The 26,206-nt window shown below is 45.6% G+C and overlaps 1 protein-coding gene across 6 annotated transcripts in view; it reads left to right on the top strand.

The window, feature by feature from the left end:
- otud6b (OTU deubiquitinase 6B) overlaps positions 1-26,206 on the top strand; it is a 61,570-nt gene that overhangs the window by 7,638 nt on the left and 27,726 nt on the right. For 2 of the 6 annotated variants that reach the window (XR_015078988.1, XM_085992685.1), the window contains exon 1: positions 22,445-22,550. The exons of 1 other annotated variant lie outside the window; for it this stretch is intronic. Coding sequence is in view for 3 of the 5 variants with exons in the window: in XM_085992685.1 (XP_085848811.1) it covers positions 22,460-22,550 (91 nt within the window). In the remaining 2 variants the exon portion in view is untranslated. 3 more of the 6 variants (XM_085992689.1, XM_085992686.1, XM_085992687.1) reach the window with 3 other exon arrangements.

The raw sequence follows: 26,206 nt of genomic DNA, 5'->3' as shown, positions 1-26,206 counted from the left end.
TTCTCCTCCCCTGTTAACAGTGTTGCACTAAGCAAAAGAGTGCTGTAGTGGACACTAAGTGTACTGTGACAAGTAAAGTGTTGTATTTAAGTAAAAGAGTGTTGCACTAAGCAAAAAAGAGTGCTGTAGTGGACACTAAGTACTGTGAGAAGTAAAGTGCTGCACTAGTTAAAGGTGCTGTATTTAAGTAAGTGTACTGTATTAAAGGTGCTGTATTTAAGAAAAAGAGTGTTGCACTAAGCAAAAGAGTGCTGAACAAAGCAATCGTTCTCTAGCAAGATCCAAGTTCTTCGACATCTTCAAGGTCAAAGGAAGTCCGTCGCCTTACACGTTGAAGACGTGTGCTGGACTTTCAGAGACAGCCGGCAGGAGGGCCTGCGGTTATGCTGTTGAGTCAGCCGATGGGAAGATTAGTCTCCCCCTTCCTACACTCATCGAATGTATTCAAGTCCCCGACAACCGTTCTGAGATTCCCACTCCGAATGCAGCTCATCACCACCGTCATCTGAGACGCATTGCAGACGAGATCCCACCTCTTGATCCAGATGCAGACATACTTCTGTTGTTGGGAAGGGACATCCTGAGGGTACATAATGTTATGTATTGTGTGTTCTCCTCCCACCTGTGGTGGTGCTGTCACAGCAGATAAATGGTTGGGTGTTCTCTTGGTTAAGTTTAGCTCTCTTTGTTCGGAACTCTCCAGAACTTCCCTTTCCCTTCGAATAAAGCACTTCATGTTTGAATCTCTGAATTCTGAGTTCTAATTGTGTCTAGGTAAAAAAGGTACCGACACAACAAATTGGCAACGAGAAGCGGATGAATCTGCGTACGTTACGGGTGCAGTGAGTAAACAGAAATTTACATTTGAAACGTGAAATGGCTACTATATTAGGAAACATCAGTGATTTTGATGAAAATGTGGAGCAATGGAGCGCTTATACGGAATGTTTTGACTATTTTGTCTTGGCGAATGCGGTGGCAAACGAAAAGGTCGTGCCTACCTTTTAGTGTGTAATGGGACGGAAGACATTCAATTTACTTCACAGCCTTGTGCAGCCAGATAAGCCAGGAACTAAAACATATAAGCAACTAGTGGAAATTCTTGGAGCACATTTTTCACCAAAACTTCTGGTTATTGCTGAGAGATTTAGATTTCACAAACGGAATCAAGAGGAGGGGGAATCAGTGACGATGTTTAGTGCTGCTTTAAAAAGGTTGTCGGAACACTGCCAGTTCAAGGAGGTGCTGAATGACACCATTAGAGACAGACTTGTGTGTGGTCTGCAAAGTGCAGCCACACAGAAGTGCCTTCTTACTGAGGACAACCTTACTCTTGAAAAGGCCATTGAAGTTAGTGTCTCCATGGAGATGGCGGAAAAGGAGGCTCACCAGTTGAGTTCAACAGGGAGAGTTCACAAGGTGTCGTCTGAGCCTAAAGCTGCACGGAACGGCACATGTTACCGTTGTGGGAAAACGGGCCATCACGCTAATGACTGCTGGTGTACGGAGCTGGAATGCCGAAATTGTGGCAAAAAGGGTCACATTTAACGCGCCTGTAGAGGTAAAAAAAGAACAGACAGAACTGGGAAGCATGGAAGCAAAATATCTGTATTTGGACAAGAGAGGAAAAAGAGTGTTCATTCAGTGCAGTATGATGGAACAAGCAAAACAGAGGGGAGCGACACCTCTGAGGAGGAAGAGGTGCACATACTGACGGTTGCAGGTGGCTCAAATGGCTACTGGGTGTCACCACTGGTGGAGGGACAATCAGTGCGGATGGAGGTGGACACAGGCGCAGCTGTGTCCCTTGTTTCAGACACTGTCTACAACAAAATGCTAAAGCATCTTACCCTTCAGCCAACAAACATTGTGCTAAAGACGTATACCGGCGAACCTGTGGCCATGAGAGGCGCCATTGAGGTGACAGTTAAATTGAATGGACAGACTGCAAAACTGCCACTATATGTGGTAAAGGGAAATTACCCATCGCTACTGGGACGTACGTGGCTAGAGAAAATCACACTGGACTGGCCTGCAGTCCGCATGATGTCAAAAGGGGAGTCAGGTCTGACTGCAGTGTTAAACAAACATGCAGAACTCTTCAATGGGGAACTTGGGAGCATGAAAAAGATCAGCGTGAGACTGGACATTAAACCTGACAGCAAGCCGAAGTTTCACAAAGCCCGACCTGTACCCTATGCAATTAGGCCAAAAGTTGAGGCTAACTTGGAGGCCTTAGTCGAGAATGGAGTCCTGGAGCCTGTGAGCATGAGCAAATGGGCCACACCCATTGTTCCTGTCCTGAAAAAGGATGGATCTGTTCGAATCTGCGGGGATTTTAAAGTGACTATTAACCCGGTGCTGTCTGCGGAACAGTACCCTCTTCCCCTCATTGATCTTTTTACGGGCCTGGCCGGAGGGCAAAAGTTCAGCAAAATAGACTTATGCCAGGCTTATCTACAAATGCATGTCGATGACAAATCAAAGGAGCTGCTGACAATTGTGACACACAAGGGGCTATACAGGTACTGCCGCCTTCCGTTTGGAATTATGTCGGCCCCTGCTCTATTCCAAAGGGCAATGGATCAGATTTTGAGTGGACTGCCAGGAGTCCAGTGCTACCTGGACGACATCCTTGTCACTGGGACAAATGAGGAGGATCATCTTCTGAACTTGGATGCGACACTACAACGACTGAAAGAGTACGGACTCAGAGTTCGTAAAGACAAATGTGAATTCTTTCAGTCTTCAGTTGAGTACCTGGGGCATGTGATTGACGCTACTGGCCTGCATAAGGCGCCGTCAAAGGTCAAGGCGATCGTGGAGGCCCCAGCACCCCAGAATGTGAGCCAGTTACGTTCATTTCTGGGGCTACTTAACTACTATGGGAAGTTTATTCCAGACTTAGCAACATTGCTGAAGCCGTTACATCAGTTGCTATTTCAAGGCAAAACATGGAAATGGACTGAACTGTGCAACGAAGCTTTCGCCCAAGCAAACAAAGCATTGCTGAAATCGGAGGTCCTGACACACTTCGACCCAAAGCTACCCATGCAGCTAGCATGTGATGCATCACCATATGGTGTGGGAGCAGTCATATCCCACATCATGCCTTCGGGTGAAGAGAAACCTATCGCCTTCGCATCACGCACCTTGAACAAGGCCGAGAGTAACTATGCGCAGATCGAGCGCGAGGCCTTGCGAATCGTTTTTGGAATTCGAAAATTTCATCAGTACCTGTTTGGGAGAAGGTTCACACTCCTGATGGACCACCGTCCATTGACTTCAATCTTCGGGCCCCACACCGGAATTCCGACTCTCGCTGCAAGCAGGATGCAAAGGTGGGCTTTACTGTTGTCAGGACACACATACGACATCAAATATCGCAAATCAGATTTGCACGGCAATGCAGACGGTCTCTCGAGGCTACCCTTGCCTGTTACTCCCCCAGAGCCTCGTCAGATAGACATCTTCTACTTTAGACAAGTGGAGGGAGCACCTGTCACTGCAGTTCAGGTGCGAAGGTACACCCGCAACGATCCAGTCCTGTCTGAGGTAATGGACGATGTCATTCGAGGGAGAGCTATAGGAGATTCTCCTAGTTTGAAACCTTACGTTTCAAAAAGAAATGAGCTCTCCGTCCAGGCAGGTTGTCTTCTTTGGGGACGCCGTGTCATCATTCCGCCACCTCTGAGGGAACCTGTACTGCAACAACTTCATACAGACCACAGTGGGATGGTTCGGATGAAGGAAATGGCAAGAAGCTACTTCTGGTGGCCAGGTCTCGATGGGAATATTGAGGAGAAAGCTAAAACATGTTCCACATGTCAAAGGGTCCGGAATGTTCCACAGCTGGCAACCCTACACCCCTGGGGTTGGCCTGCAGAAGTGTGGCAGCGAGTACATGTGGACTTTCGAAGAGAAGATGTTTATGGTGGTTGTGGATGCTCGTAGCAAGTGGCCAGAGGTCGCTGTGATGAGGTCTACCACGGCAGAGAAAACAATTGAGAAACTTGGTGAGATGTTCAGCTGTTATGGCTCACTGGAACAACTCGTAAGTGACAACGGTCCACAATTTGTAGCACAGGAGTTTGCAACCTTCCTGCATGTGAATGGTGTCCAACACATCAGGTCTGCGCCCTATCATCCCTCTACTAACGGCCAGGCAGAAAGGTTCGTGCAAACTTTGAAGCACGCCTTGAAGGCAGCGCACGGTCAGGGCTCAATCCACCAACGTCTGAACAGCTTCCTGTTGTCCTACAGGAACGAGCCGCATGCCACAACCAAAACTTCCCCCGCTTCGCTCATGATGAAGAGGCAGTTGCGGACAAGTTTTGACTTACTCAAACCTCCAAGGGCAGAGCAGGTTGTCCATCATCAACAACAAGCTCAAGTTGAAAAGAGAGAGAAAAGAGCCAAGGAGAGACGGTTTCATCCTGGAGAGCACGTCCTACAACACTGGACCGAAATGGGTTCCGGCTACGGTGATCGCGCAGACGGGCCCTGTGTCTTACACGGTTGAGACTGCTGAGGACGTCATCTGGAGAAGACACACAGATCAACTGTTGCTAGGAGCAGAGACAGCCACAGAGGCTCCAACGGCTGGTTGGCCTGAACTGTTTCCGGATGATACCGCAAACCAGCATCCTTTGCCACAGTGCTCTTCTCCAACACAGGAAGTCAAAGAAACTGTTCCACCTGTGCAAACTCCTGACTTTCGACTGACACAGGCACCTTCTCCATCTAGGCCTGTGTCAATGCCTACTGCTGTGGAAGCCAGCGATGACCGCCGGTATCCTGTCAGAGAGCGGCGGCCTCCAAGACACTTGGATCTGTAGGCTTAGCGACTTACCCACAAGACTAGGACAGAATAAACCCCAGGGTAAAGTCAGGGGTTGAGGCAGTCTACCCCTACCCTAGGTTAGTTGAGTGCATTGGAAGTAACTTACCTGTTGAGAAATAATGTGGACCTTCCATTTAAGAGGGGAGGAATATGTTATGTATTGTGTGTTCTCCTCCCACCTGTGGTGGCGCTGTCACAGCAGATAAATGGTTGGGTGTTCTCTTGGTTAAGTTTAGCTCTCTTTGTTCGGAACTCTCCAGAACTTCCCTTTCCCTTCGAATAAAGCACCTCATGTTTGAATCTCTGAGTTCTGAGTTCTAATTGTGTCTAGGTAAAAAAGGTACTGACACAACACATAAGATAAGGAAACAGATCAACGGTCCACATGACGCCCCTTTCGCCCAAAGGCTAGACCTCGGCTGGGTCGTTGTTGGCGACGTGTGCCTCAAGGGTGCTCACAAGCCATCTCAGGTGAGCACACTCAAGACTTCCATCTTGGAGAATGGTCGTCCAAGCTATCTTACCCCATGCAGTAGTCAGATCCGAGTGACAGAGAAGTTCAGTCATACGGCCCAGCCTCAGAAACCCCCAGCGCTGATCTCCACAGACAGCACACACATGATGCTCACTGGAGAGAACCCGGGTCAGTCAGTCTTCTGTCGCACCGCCAATGATCACAAACTTGCTCCATCGATCGACGACATGAGATTCCTCCAGATTATGGACAATGAGGTCTCTCGTGACAGCTCTAACAGCTGGGTTGCACCCTTACCCTTCCAGAACCCCAGACGATGGCTGCCGAACAACAGGGAGTATGCCTATAATCGTCTTAACTCACTCCGTCGCACACTAGAGAAGAAGCCAAAGATGAAAGCACACTTCCTAGAGTTTGTCAAGAAAATGCTTGTCAACGATCATGCAGAGATAGCTCCTCCACTCCGGGAAGGCCAGGAGTGTTGGTACCTCCCTTCCTTCGGAGTCTATCACCCCAAAAAGCCGGAACAGATCCGTGTGGTGTTTGACTCCAGTGCACCATATCAGGGAGTCTCTCTCAACGATGTACTCCTCACAGGGCCCGATTTCAACAACAGCCTCTTAGGGGTACTCATGAGATTCAGGAAAGAGTCCGTCGCCATCACTGCCGATATCCAGCACACGTTTCACTGCTTTGTGGTGAGAGAAGACAACAGAGACTTCCTCCGCTTCCTGTGGTATCGCAACAATGACCCCAACAGAGACATTGTGGACTACAGAATGCGTGTCCATGTCTTCGGGAATAGCCCGTCCCCTGCTGTCACCATATACGGACTAAGGAGGGCTGCCAAGGAAGAAGAAGACGACTTTGGCAGTGATGTGAGAGGGTTCATCGAACGAGAGTTCTATGTCGACGACGCACTGAAGTAATTCCCAACCGAAGCAGAGGCCATCAGTACCCTCGGACGAGCCCAGGAACTACTTGCACTATCCAGCCTCAGGCTGCACAAGATAGCCTCTAACAGACCAGCAATTATGGAGGCATTCCCCCCTGAAGATCGTGCTAAGGACGTCAAGGATCTAGACCTCTTAACTGATGACCACCCCTACAGCGTAGCCTAGGAGTGTCTTGGAACATAGCAACAGATACGTTCACGTTCCAAACCTTAGATGACAAGAAACCCTTCACACGGAGAGGAGTGCTCTCTACAGTCAACAGCCTATACGACCCTCTCGGCTTCTTAGCCCCTGTCACCATACAGGGCAGGCTGCTCCTCAGGGAACTCTCCACACGCGCTGAAGAGTGGGATTCACCCCTCCCTGAAGAGATGGAAGCAGAGTGGGACAGATGGAGAGACTCACTTCAAGACTTACAGGAGATCCGAATACCTCGCTCCTATACGTCCTTCTCTCCCTCAAGTGCCCAATTCAAAGAGCTTTGTGTCTTTGCAGACGCATCCGCTAAGGCTATTGCAGGTGTGGCTTATCTGAAGGTCATCACTCAAGATGGACAAAGCAAAGTCGGCTTAGTCTTTGGTAAGGCCAAGTTGGCACCCCAGCCAGACCTCACCATACCCAGATTGGAACTGTGCGCAGCAGTATTAGTAGTTGAGATTGCAGAGTTCATAGTAGAGGAGATTGATCTGAAGTTCGACAGCATCACATATTACATAGACAGCAAAGTGGTGCTAGGATACATCCATAACCAAAGTAGACAATTCTACGTATACGTGAACAACAGGGTCCAACGTATTCGACAGTCCACATCCCCCGACCAGTGGAGGTACGTCCCCACAGACCTAAACCCAGCTGACCATGGGTCTAGATCTGTAACAGTGTCCCTTCTCAGCAGCACAACTTGGCTGTCAGGACCTGCCTTTCTTCAGGATCAGTCCCTGCACTCCTCTGAACTCAATGAGTCATTTGACCTCCTCAACCCTGTTTCTGACTCTGAGATGCGCCCACAAGTCACAGCGAACGTTACTCAAATCTCTAAGGACCTGATGAGCACCAAACGCTTCGAGCGTTTCTCCAAATGGAACACTCTCATAAAGACAGTAGCACGCCTAACCCACATAGCTCGTACCTTCTCCCAGTCTACACAAGAGAGGAGCTGCCATGGGTGGCACATCTGTCGCAAGAGTCCCTCTGAAGAGGAGCTCAAGAGAGCCAAAATCCTTGTGATAAAGAGTGTCCAACATGAGTGTTATTCAGAAGAGTTGAAGTGCATAGCAGCAGAACGCAACCTACCCCCTCACAGCAGTCTACGGAAGCTGCATCCTATCGTCAACACCGACAGACTGTCTCTGAGGTGGGCCTTCTTTTGTCGCCAGAGGACTCCAGTGACAAGTAAAGTTAGGATTATGTGGAGTCGCTAACGACCCCAGACGGGGAGTGTTCTGGACTTATTACATGCAGATAGCACCCTCTAGTGGTAGTTAGTGTATAGCGGTGTTAGTATACTGCAATAGGTCATTTGACCTTCCTGTTTCGACCCAGAAGTAGTATTCCAGGAAGAACCTGGCAGAGTTATGGAGAATCCCTCATGTGAGATTCTCAATCCGGTTCCATCTCTTCTCATACGTTAGGCAGGACGCAATTTCTGTGAGTATCTTTGTTTGTTAACATGATAGCAACTTTGTCAGTGTAGTATTTGACAATACTTTGTTTATAAGAAGTTAGTAGTTGTTAGCTACAGAAGTTTAACTCTGGTGCCATTTAGTTATACAATTAGTCTATTCTATTGTTATAAATATGTTTATATTGTGATGAGTGGCACTGGGTGAACCCAACTGCAGGAAGGCAAACTGAGGCAGAGGTTAGGTTGCATAAACAAAGGTAGACTTTACTAGAAAGTTAATTGTGTTTTTTTGTGAGCTGGGGTTGCAAGCACAAAAAATACCCATTACGATGGGCCAGAATTTGCTGGAGCGGGCCATCTTAGTTAGACTTATCCCTGCACCCTTCAGTTCAAAAAAAAATTGCCCACAAAGTTTCTTGAAGAGTGATCTAATAATGGCGTGGAGATGGCAACAAGGCATCTAGGACCTTCGTGAGCAACAGGACAGTGTATCGCCTTAGCCAATGAGATTAAAGAATTGAGAAATGAACAGGGGTAGGACTGAGCAGGATGGTGAATTAGAGTGGGTGAATTCAATGTCAAATCAGGTACAGAAAGAGAAATAAAGAGAGGAAAAGAAAGATTGGATAAAGAGAGAGAAAAAAGAGAAGAAAACAAAATGTAAACATTTTAAATTTGACATTTTTAAAATTGCCAACAATTCACAACCTGAAGGAATGAGACGCCATACTTATAATTGTTCACTTTCTGGGCAAGAGAGGTTGATTGACCGTCAATAACAATTATCATGTTGTTAAAAAGGTACTTACGCTGTTCATTACTAGACTTAGTTTTCTGTGGCGAGTTTAATGGGCAATTAATGAGCAAATGCAGCAACTTCATGAAAATCACAGGGAGGTTAAGGACAATATGCCGCTTCTGCAAAGCTAATGGCGGAGCAGCACAAATTGGCCAGCAGCTTTTTTTTAATTCGCTTATGGGGATCTGGGCGTCACTGGCAAGGCCAGCATTTATTGCCCATCCCTAATTGCCCTTGAGAAGGTAGTGGTGAGCTGCCTTCTTGAACCGCTGCAGTCTGTGTGGTGAAGGTACTCCCACAGTGCTGTTAGGGAGGGAGTTCCAGGATTTTGACCCAGCGACGATGAAGGATTGGCAATATACTTCCAAGTTAGGATGTGTTGTATCCGTGTGTTAATGGAGACACGGAATGCAGGAGTTGGTTTAACAGGTGTTTACTGAACAAAGTCTGGAGGTTAACTAAACGATACAAGATGCTATACAGGCTTATATACCTGAGTGGTCACTACCAGTATTACAGTACACAGGGGCTCTTAAAGGTACCTACACTACAATTCCTCCCCTTTTAGATAATTAGTACATAACATTTTAAGTAATCATTAATTAACATGTTTACAAGAACAATAATCTACACATTTGCTGCAGTTAATCAATTATAAGTCAGTCTCTCTGGAGGCTTCCTGACTCGGTCCGGATAACGCCTCGGTGGTGTAGTAGTTTTCGGTGGTGTAGTAGGTTCTTTTGGCAAGGTCGATTCGGCTTGAATGCCAGTGTCGGGTTCATCTGGTTCCAGTATCACCGGATCGGAGGTAGATACTATGGGTATCTCTGCTTCATCATTAGGCGTATAGAGTTGTGGTGTAGGTTGTCCCTTTTCGGATGACTCTATGATCTGGTCAGCATGGCGCCTTATTATGCTTTCACCAATGTCCACGGTATACATCAGCGGTCCTAGTCGTGTGCAAATAGTTCCAGGCTGCCATTTCTCGGTACGGTAGTCCCGGGCCAAAACTTGTTGACCTATCTGGAAGGTTCTAGTTGGCCTTTCATTCATGCCTTGAAATTGCCGGTTCTCTACGTCCCTTCGGATGTTTGGCTTGATCAAATCCAGCCAGCATCTTAGTCTTCTATTGAAAAACATCATGACGGGAGTTTGGTTTGTAACCACATGTGTTGCATTCCTGTACGCAAACAAGAAGTTATCTACCTTATGTTGTAGATTTATGTCTTCATTACCCATGGCCTTTATGGCCTTCTTGAAGGTCTGGACAAACCTTTCAGCTAATCCATTGGTGGCGGGATGGTATAGGGCAGACGTGTAGTGCTTAACCCCATTGTTTTTTAAGAACTTCCTGAATTCTTCGGACACAAATTGCTGTCCATTATCAGAACAGATCTGTTCAGGCAGCCCATTCCTGGCAAATATGGTCCTTAATACTGTGATAGTTTTTTCCGTGGTGGTGGAGGACATCTTCATTACCTCCGGCCACTTGGAGTGTGCATCCACCGCGATTAAGAACATTGAGTCCATAAATGGACCAGCAAAGTCGATATGTACCCTTTGCCATGGAGATGAGGGCCACTCCCATGGATGTAGAAGGGCTTGTGGTGGGGCGTTTTGGACCTTCTGGCATCCTAGGCAGCTCTTGGTCATTTCTTCGATGTCTCCATCGATACCTGGCCACCACACAAACGCTCTGGCTAGGTTCTTCATTTTCACTCCACCCAGATGCCCCTCGTGAAGCTCCTTTAGCACTTTATCCTGGAGTTTGGGTGGAATCACCACCCTGGATCCACACATCAAGGTTCCTCGGCACACTGACAGCTGTTCTCTTCTTTGCGAGAATGCTGGCAACAGTGGTTCGCCATGTGCTGGCCATCCCTTCACCGTTAAATCGTAGACTCGTGAGAGAGTCGGGTCATTTCTCGTTTCCTTTTCAATGGTAGAATTTGTTACTGGTAGACATTCTACTATGGTTGAGTGGAACATCTCCACTGGGTCCACTGTAGGTGCCTCTTCTACCGTTGGCAACGGTAGGCACGATAAACCGTCAGCATTCCCATGCTGTTTTGATCCTTTGTATTCTATGTCATATTGGTGTGCCCCTAGGAAAAGGGACCACCTCTGTAGCCTTTGCGCTGTCATAATGGGAACGCCCTTTTTAGGGTTGAATATGGAGATGAGGGGTTGATGGTCAGTCAACAAGGTAAATTTTTGTCCGTGTAGGTAATGGTTGAATTTCTTCACTCCCCACACCAGGCTGAGTGCTTCCCTGTCGATCTGGGCATAGTTACGCTCCGCTGAGTTCAATGAGCGTGACGCAAAAGCTCCGAGCCATCAGGGAATCTATGCGATAATACCGCTCCTACGCCGTAAGGGGATGCATCGCACGCCAGTCTGATTGGCAGTGATGGGTTGTAATGAGCCAACACTTCCTTGGACGTGATCAAGCCTTTGCATTTATGGAAGGCACGTTTACAGTCTTCGCTCCATTTCCAAATTACTCCCGTTTGTAGCAGTGCATTAAGAGGGTGCAGAACAGTTGACAAGTTCGGTAAAAATTTATGATAGTAATTTATCAATCCCAGGAACGACCTTAATTGTGAGACATTTTCAGGTGCTGGGGCTTTTATGACCGCTTCAATTTTTTCAGGTGACTTATGCAACCCTTCTTCGTTAATTATATGGCCACAATATGATATTTGTTTCTGGAAAAATTCGCACTTGGGGCGATTTGCTCGTAGGCCCCGTTCTCTCAGCCTAGTGAGCACCTGCTCCAAATTGGCAAGGTGCTCGTTGTCGTTTTCTCCTGTTACAAGGATGTCGTCTAGGTAGCATTGAGTCCCCAGAATCCTTTGCAGGACTTGCTCCATAGCTCTTTGTCAGATAGCTGGAGCTGATGCTACTCCGAAAACCAGTCGATTGTACTGGTACAGGCCTTTGTGTGTGTTTATCGTGAGATACTTTTTAGAGGCCTCCTCAACCTCCATCTGTAGATATGCCTGTGCCAAGTCAATTTTGGTGAAACATTTCCCTCCGGATAGTGAGGCGAAAATATCTTCTATCCTTGGAAGAGGATACTGTATCATGTGAAGGACCGGGTTTACAGTCACCTTGAAGTCCCCACAGATGCGAATTTTTCTCTGTTCTTCAGATTTATCATTATTCAACGTTTTCTTCATGACCGGGACGATGGGTGTTGCCCACTCGCTCCAATCTACCTTGGATAACACGCCTGCTTTTTCCAAATTCTCCAGCTCTGCCTCGACTGCTGGACGAATTGCGTATGGCACCGGCCTTGCCTTAAAAAACTTGGGAATTGCCGCATCTTCCACTTTTATTGAGGCGGTGACGCCTTTCAAGGTTCCTAGTTCCTGTTGAAACACTTCTTTGGCGTTAGCCAAAATGTCTTTTAATCGTTCAGGTATGACGTCATCATTTTTTTTCTTACTGGTCACTGTCAGTGCCTGAATGGCGTGCCAGTCTAAACGTATCTTCCTGATCCATTCACGTCCCAACAACGGTGGACCACCATCTTGCAGAACGTATAAATACAACTTCTGTATTTCCTTGCCGTTGTATACAACAGGCACCCTTATTTTCCCTTTGGGGTATACTTTCTGCCCCGTATATGTCTTCAAGATAATGGATGTGTCTTTCAAAGGTATATGCGGAAATAGCCGCTCGTAATCCCGTCGACTTATGAAGGTAAGAGCTGATCCTGTATCTAGCTCCATTTTAACTGGGGACCCCGCTATCATGAGGGTAACCCAAATGGTCTGGTAATCTTCTTTGGCAATTACATTATGTAATTTGAGACAGCTTAGTCTCTTGTTTCCGGAGTCGCTATCGCTCTTCTGGTCTTCGGAGCTACTGTCCGTCATCATTTGTACCTTTCTGTACTTTTCCTTATTGATTTTTTTTCTGTCAGTGGATTTTTTGTTTCCAGATCGGCATACACGTGCAATGTGTCCCATCTTTCCGCATTGCCTGCATGCTTTGTGATGTGCCTCAATAATTCCGAGACTCGATGTTAGCGAAACAAAACAAGGCTTTTATTAACTTATAAGGTAACACGCAGTGGAGAGAGGTATCTTCCATCTGGAGGTCTGCAGTACTGGATATGAGGCCAGACTGAGCTTGCTTACATAGGGGCCAGGTATGGGCGGAGCCCTACACACAATACATTACAATATACAATACAATGGTGAGGAGACGGAACTGAGGTAAGGGAACTGAAACCTGAAACCAACCACAGTCACAGGCAGTGATGAATGGAATATTTCATCACACTTTGTCCTTGAACCAGCAGTCCCTCTGGTCATGGGTGGATCTGCCGCAGCGATAACATCTCTCTCAACCCCGTGTCATTTCATGGGTGCCGAAGTCCTGTGGCTTTTGCTGTATCTCTGCAGCTCCTCTTGCTGCTGCTTCGTATGATACAGCCACACTGAAAGCCTTGTCCAGTGTCAAATCTTTCTCAGAAAGTAGCCTTTTCTGTGTTCCTTCACTTAGGAGACCGCAGACGAATTTGTCTCGTAGAGAATCTGCCAGTCCTGCCCCGAATTGGCAGTGCTTTGACAGCTTTCTTAATTCGGTGAGGTAATCAGCGTTACTTTCATTCTTGTGCTGATTCCTCCTAAAGAATTTGAATCGTTCCGCTATCAGCAGCGGTGTTGGGTTTAAGTGCTCCTGTAGGGTATCAACAATCTCCTTAAAATTCTTGTCCATCGGTTTGGCTGGAGTGATTAAGTTTCGTAATAGCCCGTATGTCCTTGCGCCCATCAGATTTAGAAGTACCGATGCCTTTTTATCATCCTCTACTTCATTCGCTGTGCAATATACCTCCACTCTTTTCACATATGTGGTCCAATCCTCTATATCACTATCGAAAGCAGTAATATTGCCAGTCTTAGGCATCCTGAAAATCAAAAATGGCGCCTCCTGCGCTTTCCTTTCTTCCCTGCCGAGAAAAAATGGCGCCTCCCACGCTTTCCCGCCGCTGCCGCTGCTGACAACGCTGTTCTCCGCGGTTTTTATTTACACAGATATTTTTAATAGTTGGAGACTCGTTCCCGCCGGACTCTCTGGGACTTTTCCCTCCCTCTGCTTGGTCCGAACGCCGACCTGCTTTGCAGCGCCGGCCGTCTCCAGAGTGCTCCACCCTCCGTCTCTGTTTGCCTCCGCCTTCCGACTCGCTGCTCGGCCCCGCTGCAGAGCCACCCGATCGAGCTCCAGCCCGCCGCCCAGGAAGGATTAGTGCAGTACCTGCCACCAGCCCGGCTAGCTGGTGAAACCACATTTTTTTTTCTCTTCGACCTTCGTCTGAGGAATCGATCTCCTTGAGGTGCTGCCGAATTGCAGGTAAGTCCGTTTCCAATTCGTCGCCACTGTTGTATCCGTGTGTTAATGGAGACACGGAATGCAGGAGTTGGTTTAACAGGTGTTTACTGAACAAAGTCTGGAGGTGAACTAAAAGATACAAGACGCTATACAGGCTTATATACCCGAGTGGTCACTACCGGTATTACAGTACACAGGGGCTCTTAAAGGTACATACACTGCAGGATGGTGTGTGATTTGGAGGAGAATTTGGAAGTGGTGGTGTTCCCATGCGTCTGCTGCCCTTGTCCTTCTAGGTGGAAGAGGTCGCAGATTTGGGAGGTGCTGCCGAAGAAGCCTTGGCGAGTTGCTGCAGTGCATCTTAAAGATGGTATACATTGCAGCCACGGTATGCCGGTGGTGGAGGGAGTGAATGTTTAAGGTGGTGGATGGGGTGCCAATCAAGCGGGTTGCTTTGTCCTGGATGGTGTCGAGCTTCTTAAGGCGATTTGTAATTCATGGGGTATCTCTTCCTCGCCATAAGTTGCTAGCTGATTTGCACATTAATAACTGCGTGCGTTGTTCATTACGCCATTATTTTTTCAGAAAATTCTGGCCCATTATGATACACAAAGATTAATTAATATGCATCAGTGATCAGTTTGGTGATCTCTGTGAAAAACAAAAAAGGTTCTCATATGTTAATGCAGGCTGAGCACAAAGACTTATAGGCCTGGAATTCTAACTTCACCAGAAATCCTATTTATTTGGGTAAACAAGATTTCTGCCGCACTTCTGGCAAAGTAAGCAAAGCAGCAGAGCAAGAGCAGCTTCAAGGAAATTCCTGACCATATTTCCAGTTAACAGGCTCTTAACTGCCTTAACTACAATTACATCACATGGACGGGGTGGGGGACGACAACCAGCCTTGCCACTGTCAGAGATTAATGATTCATTTAAAATTGATAAGGGAAAGGTCACCTTTTATTGTAGTATAACTTCAAAGGGGAATGGATCATGTTTCTGTGGATAAGCATGTCTACTGGGGTGGTCCCAAAACACCTTGGCACAAACAAAGAATTAGCCTCAGTCTGAGGTAATGGGCTTTGATCCAATTCCCTTTTGAAAGCTATTATGAATTCTGCTTCTGGCAGGCATTCCATGTCTCTGTGTAAAAAAGAAAATTCTCCTAATTTGTCACATTATTCTTTTGGGGCAGAGGCATCAGTCGTGATAACATAACCCAAGGATATAACAATAGCATTCCCTTGTGATCTGGACTGGATATTTGTGACTTTCACACGTATATTTCTTCAGTATGTCTGAAGGCAGTTTGAGTGAATATTTGGTGATACATGACTTGATGCAAAATGTTAAGCTGCTATACATTTCCAACAGATGTACATTCAAGGTAACAGTTCTGATCATATTTGCTTATTTTTGTCAATGCAAATTGTCTTCACATAACATTAAAATAATGAACACTGTTAGAAACGTTAGCAAGAAAGGTTGTATTAAATAATCCAGTTTATGTTCACAACTTAATTTTGTAGTTAAGAGAGAGTTTTTGCAGAATTGTTGAAACAGGCGATATCTGTAGAATGTCAATAAATCAACTCAAATCTCCAAGGCTGTACTGATTGTCATCATACAAAATAGCCTTGTGTAGTTCTAATCTTCTAATAGATACATTTATGACTATATGTTTACCATTTCTGTACAAGTAAGAACAGCTTTTGTTATGATACCCACTCTGGAATGCTGAGCTGTTGTAAGTTAGTGTAAAACAAGAGTGAAGGTCATGTGGGAGGTATGATATAATGCCTTATTAGCTGAGCTTAAAAAGCGAGATCATTGTAAGAAAGTTAGGGAAGACCCGGATGGCTAATCACCCTGCGACTGAACTCAGCAACAGCAAATTGTTGTGTGTGTTGTCTGTATCATTTAATAAAATCTGTAAAACTAAGAATCTGCATTTAGAACCATAATTCTTGGCACAGAGACAACGGGCTTGATTTTAATAGCCTTGAGGAGATGGGTTTGGAGGCGGGTCTGTTGCGAAAATCGGGAAAAATGGCTTCAGACACCCAACCCGCCTCCATCCCACCCCCACCCAATTTTTGTGAGTGTCTGTTCAGCCACTCCCAAACTGACCCGACTGGAACCTGTGGGACAGGTAGTTAAGACAGTTAACAGCCTGTTAACTGCCTTGCTAATTCTATTTTCATCGTGGTTTCCCATTTTCGGGCTTCTGGCTCCTGTTTCCCGACTTGTCACAAACAGGCCAGGTTCAAGGAGACAAGCTGCTGGAGGACATAATTTGTATGCATTGGTGGAGCGCATTAAAAGCGCCCCTGAATCATGGCAGAAATTCAAATGCAACAACTTTGCGGTTGTAGGTATGGGATAAGATTTTGCACATCTACTGACCTTGTGACTGTTCAAGCTGACACCCATCTGCAGTGTGACATGAATGGAATAATTTCAGGCCACTTCGACTGTGCGCTTGCAAGCTTGTTGCCTCAAATTAAATCTATAGCAAGGGGATGGGAAATATTTATGCCCTCTCATCCTGGTCCTTATATTCGGAGGAGTAGCAGCTGCGTGGCTCAGTGCAGATCTTAGATCTTCCTGGGAAGAGGAGTAAGAGGAGGACGATGGGCACCTTGCATGCCCTGTTGTGACCAATGCAGCATCCCTCCAGTTCACTGCTGCCTCTCAAGCAGGGTATGCACACTGCCATGCCACATTAGCATAAGCTTACTCTTCAATCATAGGTGGCTACCATATGGCTCTGTAATTGCAGGCGACACTTGTCCCATGTCATACTTCATCTCTGCTATACCCTGTTATTTCCTATCACTTTTACCATCAGCATTACAAAAGCAAGTCGCCCTGAGCACTTAATGCGCTTTTGCCATTTCCCATAACACATAGGCCACACAATCAACTGGTTGACATAATTTTTCTTTTAAACATCACGAAAGGATAATAAACCAGCAATAGTCAGAAAAAAAAGATAAATCACCCAAGTGACTCCCCTTGTGACTATAGGTGCTTAATCTTTCTCTTACGCGTGCTTCTACATGGTGCTTCCCCTGTGGCTTCAGCAGATGTAGAGGCACCTTGCTGACTAGGATGCTGCGCCTGCTTAGATGCTTTTGGCGGGCGTCCTCTGGGATTGGGAGCCTGGGAGGGCTCTTCAACAGTCTGCTCTTCCTGCGGCTGTGCAGGGACTTAAACGGCCATCTCGGTTGTCTCTGTAAAGTGGGTCTCTGACCGAGGGCTCTGCAGTGGCATGGTCATGTGTGCGCTTTGAGAGGAGCCCACACTTCCTTCTGTCCTGCCAACAACATCCCTCATGGGTCAGCCACACCTCAGTGCTGGCAAGTGGCTGGAGAGCACCTTGCTGCACTTCAGGGGGACCATGAGGACCTGTATCTGCACTGGCCGTCCTCCTCAAAAGGACGTCCATGAAGCTCTGGTCTCTCTGCTCAATAGCTGCCCATCGCTCCTCCAGAGATGACATTCTATTTTGAACAGTCACCATGTTTTCCTGACTCTGGCGACTTATTTCCTCCATAGCCATAGCCATCCTTTCCACTGAGGTAGCCAGCCTTTCCACGGAGGTTGCCATCCTATCCATGGTGGTGCTTTCATGCACCATTGCCTCCACCACGGCAGTGCTGATGTTACAGATGGACTCCTCCATTCTCTCCACACTCGCACTAACCCTGGAGGCAAACCCTTCCAGAGACACCTGCACTTGTTCCTGTATTTCCTGAGATGCTCTTTTTCTGGATGGCCCCAGAGGCACAGCATCTGCATGCAGCTCAGCAGAGCTAGGAGAGTCCTACGACCTCCGCCGAGGACTCTCCACTGCTGTCGCTGTCTCCACCATCTGCTGATGCTCACTTGTGCACTGTGATAGACCAGGTGGCAACACTAATCTAACTCGCGATGGCCCCACCGAGGTGAGCGTTGCTGCGCTGGTGCTGGGTGCGCTGAGTCCTGGTGACGCTGCTCCCTCAGAGGCTTCAGGTTCCTCTGAGGAGTTGTCTGGCTCTTCGTTCTGGATTGTGGGGAGGGGGGCGCTCGATGGTCCTGTGGGAGAGTAAAGGCATGATTTAGACATCTGATATTGATGTAGTCGACACATCCTTTGAGCAGATGATACAACGCGAAGCTCTATGAACATCATATACCATTGCATTCTGAGAGGGATGAAACTCTTATTTTGTCACCAGCTTCCTCTAGCATGCCCGTCTCTCCATCGCCCACTTCCAGGTCCTCGCCACTGCCAACAATCTCGTATGCAGCCTCCTCAGCACTGGTCAATGTTGCTAGGGTAGGTGTTCCTCCTCCAGTCATTGCTCTTTCCCTCTTATTGTGGACTACCTTTTCCTGCAAGGAGGGACACAAGCGGTGTTTCAGCCACAGTGATGGAGTGAGGGTCAATAATCCCTACCATAGAAGCTTTGAGGGAGATGAAGATGGGGTAAGGAGCCAAGAGGAAGGTAGCTCCCTGTGCATTGTTAGTTGTTGTCACTGCATGACAGTGAGAGCGAGTCTGAGGGGTGCATAGGCAGGATGCTGAAGTGATTCAGTGCAGAGACAGAGATGGATAGGAAAGGGTGCAAGGGAAGTAAGAGTAAGGTGGGATTTAAAGGAGGAGGCTTACAATGCAGAGTGCTGGTGATGCGAAGAGAAGCAGATTGAAGGCAAGTGTGATGCGATACTCACTTTTGATGTTCGCACAAGATCAATAAACCTTTATCTGCACTGGATCCATGAGCGTGCATATATGGAACTTGCGCTGACCTCAGCAGACCAAGGAGGCTTCCTCCGGCCATCAGGAGGGAAGAGAATCTCCCTGCGACCTCTGACAGCATACACAAGAACATGGAGGGAGTCATCATTAAGACGAGGAGCAGCCTTGCCTCTGGAAGAAGTCATTACGTATAAATCAAGTCTAGGAATCCAAAGAGAAAGACTTAGGCTGAATGGCAGCTTTAAACATAGAAACATAGAAGATAGGAGCAGGAGTAGGCCATTCGGCCCCTCGAGCCTGCTCCGCCATTCAATGAGATCATGGCTGATCATCCAAATTCAGTACCCTGTCCCTGCCTTCTCCCCATATCCCTTGATCTCTTTAGCCTTAAGAAATATATCTAACTCCTTCTTGAATATATTTAATGAATTGGCCTCAACTGCCTTCTGTGGTAGAGAATTCCACAGGTTCACCACTCTTTGGGTGAAGAAATTCATCCTCATCTCTGTCCTAAATGGCTTACCCCTTATCCTTAGACTGTGACCCCTGGTTCTGGACTCCCCGGCCATCGGGAACATCCTTCCTGCATCTAGTCTGTCTAGTCCTGTTAGAATTTTATAAGTTTCAATGAGATCGCCTCTCATTCTTCTAAACTCCAGCGAGTATAAGCCCAATTGACCCAATCTCTCCTCATACGTCATTCCTGCCATCCCAGGTATCAGTCTGGTGAATCTTCGCTGCACTCCCTCCATGGCAAGAACATCCTTCCTCAGATAAGGCGACCAAAACTGCACACAATACTCAAGGTGTGGTCTCACCAAGGCCCTGTACAACTGCAGCAAGACATCCTTGTTCCTGTAATCAAACCCTCTCGCTACGAAGGCCAACATACCATTTGCCTTCTTAACCGCCTGCTACACCTGTATGCTTATCTTCAGCGACTAGTGCACAAGCACACCCAGGTCTCGTTGCACTTCCCCTTCTCCCAATCTATTGTCGTTCAGATAATAATCTGCCTTCCTGTTTTTGCCACCAAATTGGATAACATTGCATTTATCCACATTATACTGCATCTGCCATGCATCTGCCCAATCACCCAACCTGTCCAAATCATAGTGGAGTTTCTCAGCATCCTCCTCACAGCACACACGCCCACCCAGCTTTGTGTCATCTGCAAACTTGGATATATTACATCTAGTTCCCTCGTCTAGATTATCATTAATATATATTGTGAATAGCTGGGGTCCAAGGACCGATCCCTGCGGTACCCCACTAGTCACTGCCTGCCACTCGGAAAAAGAGCCGTTTATTCTAACTCTTCGCTTCCTGTTTGCCAACCAGTTCTCTATCTACGTCAGTACCTTGCCCCCAATCCCATGTGCCTTAACTTTACACGCTAATCTCTTATGCAGGACCTTATTGAAAGCCTTCTGAAAGTCCAAATCCACTGGTTCTCCCTTATCTATTTTACCAGTTACATCCTCAAAAAATTCCAGTAGATTAGTCAAGCATGATTTACCTTTTTTAAATCCATGTTGACTTTGTCCGAAATAACAACAGAAAATGCTGGAAAAACTCAGCAGGCCAGGCAACACCCGTGGAGAGAAATTAAGAGTCGACGTTTCGGGTGAACCCTTTTTCAAAACTGGAAAGGAAATAAAATAGATCGAAGGCAGGGCTGCGATAGAACAAAAGAGAAGTGAAGAGACATTAAGAGGTATTCGAAACCAGACGAGATGGTAATAGGACAGTGGAGACAAAAGACGGCTAAGATTAGGTGTGAAGTGTACTGGCAGGATGAGTGACAGCTGCCATGTATGAGAGAGAAAAAAAAGGAAAGGGGGGGGGGGGGGAGGGAAGACCCAAAACAAAGGGGTGGAAAAAAAATATAAGTAAAAATGTAAAAAGGGTTCACCCGAAACGTCGACTCTTAATTTCTCTCCACGGATGTTGCCTGGCCTGCTGAATTTTTCCAGCATTTTCTGTTGTTATTTCGGATTTCCAGCATCTGCAGTATTTTGCTATTGACTTTGTCCGATCCTGTCACTGTTTTCCAAGTGCTCTGCTATCACATCTTTTATAATGGACTCTAGCATTTTCCCCACTCCCGATGTCAGGCTTACCGGTCTATAATTCCCCGTTTTCTCTTTACCACCTTTTTTGAATAGTGGGGTAACATTAGCTACCCTCCAATCCATGGGAACTGTTCCAGAGTCTATAGAATTTTGGAAGATGACCAGCAATGCATCTACTATTAAAAGCAGCTGCTATGATGACATCATCAGAGGTCAGCCGACCCAATCCCACTCATTGGACCGGCCAGCGTGCCTCCATGAAATCAACAAGCTCATTGAATCAAAATCAGACATCAGCAGCTGATCCCGCCAGAAGCGGCTCCAGAACCCGCCCACCACGCAACCTGACTCCAACCCGCCTCGGGAATTAAAATCGAGCCCAACAGCTCCAAATTGAACTCTCAACCACTATTAATCTACAAACATACTACACTTTCCTGATTACCCAGGCAAACTATTGTTTAGACTCTGGGAAAATTAACCTCAATTTAGCCTATTAACACCCTTTCACCTGGGTACCCTTCTTTATAAACTCAAGTGAAGACAAATTTCTTTTACATCCCAATATTAAAATAACTCTTTCCAAATCCTTTCTGTGGAAAAATATCAAAAAAATCTTTAACTGTAATATTTGCTTTTTGTTGAGAAAAGGATTGCTTTTGCACGTGAAATAAGAAAACAACAGAATTTCCCGTTCTTCCCGCACCCTTTAAGCACCGTTCCACTGCAGAAGATGAGAGTGTGAAGCATCTTGGGCAACTGCAGTCTCCTGGAACTTGCTTATTTGTCTTATGGAGTCAGAGAGAAAATTCCCAGAGTTTTCCCTGAATTGGCCAATTTTTTTAATGCTTTGTCTTTCCAATATCAACACCAGCAAAAAACAGAATATCTGCTCATTTATTAGTTTGCTGTTTGTGGGGCATTACTGTGTGCAAATTGGTTATCGTGTTTGCTTACATAACAACACTTCAGTGTTTAGAGGCTGTGTGTGTCTCTCCATAATATAAATGGGACAGCCTCTGTGTGTCTGTCATTGCAATTTTTGTGGAATAGGCTTGAGGCCTGAATGGCTTACTTCTGTTCCTATGTTCTATTTTCCTAGAGTAGTTCATTGGTCGTAAAGCGTTTTAGGACGTCCTCAGAACATGAAGCGGCTTAATAAGTGCCACTTCTTTCTTTCGCTGTCTCCCCCAGGAAATAGCATTATTGGAAATGGGTGACTGGTGCGCAAGTATACACCAATTACTGGATGGGGCAAACTTGTTGAGTCCAATGGTCTTTTCTTGCCTTTTAAAAAATATATTCATGAGGGGTTAACTCCAATTGCTGGCTAACTATGTATCAAATGGGTTACCTGCTACAAACTTAAGATAATACTTTGTAGATATATAAAAATATTTTTTACTGAAGTTGCCCAATCACCTGGAGTCAATGCAAACTCTGATGCAACAGGCCTAGTTATGTGTTACTTATTGGAATCACAAATTATTGATATGCTTCTACAAGCTGCTTTAGTTTCATCCAACTGTGTCGAGCATTCCATATAAAGTTGGTAATGAAAAGAGCAACGGGAAGGGGTTATTCGTCTGTGAAGATGGTAGACCTCTTGCATCAGGGCTGTGAATCTTCCAAATATCACAATAAACCAATCAACTCGCTGCTAACTGAATTTGAAGTATTTAAAGGTGCTCATTCAGAATTTTGTAAGAGGGTTGCTCTTTGGTTCGGTAATTGATGTCAGGATTTAATCTTCCAACAAAAGTAGACTTAATGAACTAGATACTGCAACGGTGCTTTTAGTGACAGTTTGAAAAGTATCCTGTACGGCGCAGCTTTAATTACTATTGAGGTTAGAGTTGAAAGGGGAAAGGGGCTGGTGACTGCTGCCGAAAAGGAAAGTGCTTGGCGGTTTTGTGTTCACAGGCCGCAGAGGAGTTCAGAGTCGGTTGCCGCAAATACTATGGAAGAAATAGAAACTGAGGAGGATATGCTTTTTAAAAAGCACCGCAAGGAAAAGAAAGAATTGCAGGGTACGCGAAAACTGAGCGGCAAAGGGAGAAAGAGCCCGCCTCCCGCCCGGCAAACGTGTACGCGGCTCGTTGCATTTTTGCAGCACAGAGTTGTTGCTGGAATTTAAAGGCGCGGTTGGGTTTGTGCCGAAGAGCAATGCTCGCGGATACAGAAGGGCTGGATTAATGTGCACCGTCACTTCTTCTGGCGGTCGGAGGGGCCGAGCCGACAGTGGTGGGGTCCGGTCCGGTCCCCGGGCAGCGGCCGCTCTCCTCCGGGAAGCACTTGCTCTGCATAGCCTCCTGTCGTTGCTTGGCCACTTCTCTTGATCTGATCTCGGATCGAGCCGTTGTTGAGGGATCGTGTCTTTAGCGCTGGACTGTCCTGCCTGTCGCCCCCCGGGTTCAGGAGTTTGCTTCCAGGGAATGAAATGATGGCTCTACAAAATGTTAACTTTGGTCTTAAAATGATGGCTGTGCCTTTGTCACCATCATAACAGACATGGCCAGTTCTGAACAGGACCGTGTGTATATTTTTGTATGAAGCAAGAATTGCTTTGGGTGAAAAAGCTATAGAAACATAAAAGATAGGAGTAGGCCATTCGGCCACTCAAGCCTGCTCTGCCATTCAATGAGATTATGGCTGATCATCCAAATTCAATACCCTGTCCCTGCCTTCTCCCCATATCTCTTGATCCCTTTAGCCTTAAGAAATATATCTAACTCCTTCTTGAATATATTTAATGAATTGGCCTCCACTGCCTTCTGTGGTAGAGAATGCCACAGGTTCACCACTCTCTGGGTGAAGTAATTCCTCCTCATCTCTGTCCTAAATGGCTTACCCCTTATCTTTTAGACTGTGACCCCTGGTTCTGGACTCCCCGGCCATCGGGAACATCCTTCCAGCATCTAGTCTGTCTAGTCCTGTTAGAATTTTATAAGTTTCAATGAGATCCCCTCTCATTCTTCTAAACTCCAGCGAGTATTCCCTCCAAAAGCAACCCTTTTCCCTACCCTAACCCATTTGAAGTAATACCGCTCAGTTTTTATATGTCTTAAGGGCCTGCTATGCACTAAATTAATTTTATTAAATGAAAAGTAAAATTTGGCAATATACTAATTTGGTTACTAACAATCGTGTTCAGATGCTGAGCTTGGAAAGAAAGCTGTTGAAACCCTCATCCATGCCTTTGTTACCTCTATACTTGACCATTCCAACGCACTCCTGGCTGACCTCCCATGTTCTACAGTATGTAAACTTGAGGTCATCCAAAACTTGGCTGCCCGTGTCCTAACTCGCACCAAGTCCCGATCACCCTGTGCTCGCTGATCTACATTGGCTCCTGGTTATTGCCAAATTTTACTTTTCATTTAATAAAATTAACTGCACAGCAGGCCCTTAAGACATATAAAAACTGAGCGGTGTTACTTCAAATATTTTTTATCCATACTTTTTGTCTTTTTTTCTTCTCCCCCACATGGCAGCTGTCTTTCATTCTGCCAGCACAATTTACACTTCATCTAGAGCCATCCTTTGTTTCTTAACCTGTTCCATTACCATCTCCTTTTGCCTTGAATACCTTTTAATCTCTTCTGCCTTCCATCTTATCTCAGACCTTCCCTTTTGTTCTTTCATCTCCTCCCCCCTTTCCCAGCCTCTTCAGTTGCTTAAAAATCTGTTCCATTGCCTGCTTTTTTCCAGTTCTGACGAAAGGTCATCAACCTGAAACGTTAACTCTATTTCTCTCTTCACCTGCTGAGTTTCTCCAGCATTTTCTGTTTTTATTTTAGGGTAGGAAAAGGGTTGCTTTTGTAGGAGATAGCTTTTTCACCCAAAGCAGTTCTTGCTTTATACAAAAATATACATGCACACGATCCTATTTAGAACTGACCATGTCTGTTATGATGGTGACAAGGGCACAGCAGCTCCTTAATTTCAAAATTCTCATCTTTGTTTTCAAGTCCCTCCATGGCCTCGCCCCTCCCTATCTCTGTAATCTCCTCCAGCCCCAAACTCCCCCCCGAGATATCTGCGCTCCTCTAATTCTGCCCTCTTGAGCATCCCTGATTATAATTGCTCAACCATTGGTGGTTGTGCCTTTTGTTGCCAAGGCCCTAAGCTCTGGAATTCCCTCCCTAAACCTCTCCGCCTATCTACCTCTCTTTCCTCCTTTTAAGACGCTCCTTAAAACCTACCTCTCTGACCAAGCTTTTGGTCATCTGCCCTAATCTTTCCTTATGTGGCTCTGTCAATTTTTTTGTCTTATAATACTCCTGTGAAGTGCCTCAGGATGTTTTACTACATTAAAGGTGCTATATAAATACAAGTTGTTGGTGGTGGTTGATTAGTACTGGTGTGGATAATTAACTTTGGGGTGAAGAGGAATGATCAATCATACCCAACAACTATCTTTTAGAGTTTGTGAAATAGACATTTATTAGGGTGGTGGAATAGCCTGTGGTTTTATTATTCCATTTTACTGGCTAAAGAGCAATATTTGGGCAAAGTATATTTTAATACACTTCATTCATAAAGCAAAATATATAAACATGGTCCAAAAAGATATTCTATACATTGCAAATGTCATAATCATAGTTCAAAGGCACTTTGAGGTACATTATTCCTGGTAATGTTGGCTAAATACTTTCAAATATTGCAATTCAAAGAATGTACACTTGGTGTTGGTAATACATTCAGTTTGTTTAAAATAATGCTACATTTACATTGAGTTACAGTTTCCACTAGTGTTGACATTAATGCATTCATTTCTATGTAGTGTCATTGCACTTGAGAGGATGTTACATTTATATTAAGCTACATGATTTGAATTAGTGTTGGCACAAATACATTTACTTCTATCCAAAACATTTGGGAGGTGTTAAATATTTATTGGAGATATGCAGTTTCCAGTAGTGTTTGTTCAGCTGGAAAAACGTGTTGGCAGAAAAGAAAGTAGGAAAGCATGAATGAGAAGTAAATAATCTTCTACTGTGTTCCATTCTTCATTTACTGTATGTATGGTACTTGGGTTTTGTTTTGATCAACTGTTTGGTATAAGTTGGGAAATTCTAGCCAGATAATAAATATGTACTGAGTTTATATCATGAGTATAATCATTAAAACTTTTAACTCTTTGATTTCCAATGATTTTTTTTTTAAATGAACTATGCTGAACTTTGTAGAAACAGGTGTTATGGACTCCAAGTTATTTATATTAAATTTAATTTATGAAGTTTAAAAAAAAATGAGTAGTGCTGGTAAAATACTAAGTTTGTATTCTAGTGCTATTTTAGTTTTTATTTTTAAAAAGACTTTAAGCCAAAATTTAAGA

This window comes from Somniosus microcephalus, chromosome 7 (genome assembly GCF_052327205.1).
Source record: "Somniosus microcephalus isolate GS21.2 chromosome 7, FLI_Smic_1.0, whole genome shotgun sequence".
NCBI lineage: Eukaryota > Metazoa > Chordata > Chondrichthyes > Squaliformes > Somniosidae > Somniosus > Somniosus microcephalus.
The sequence above is the reverse complement of the archived record's forward strand: the minus strand, read 5'-3'. Positions and strand labels throughout refer to the sequence as shown.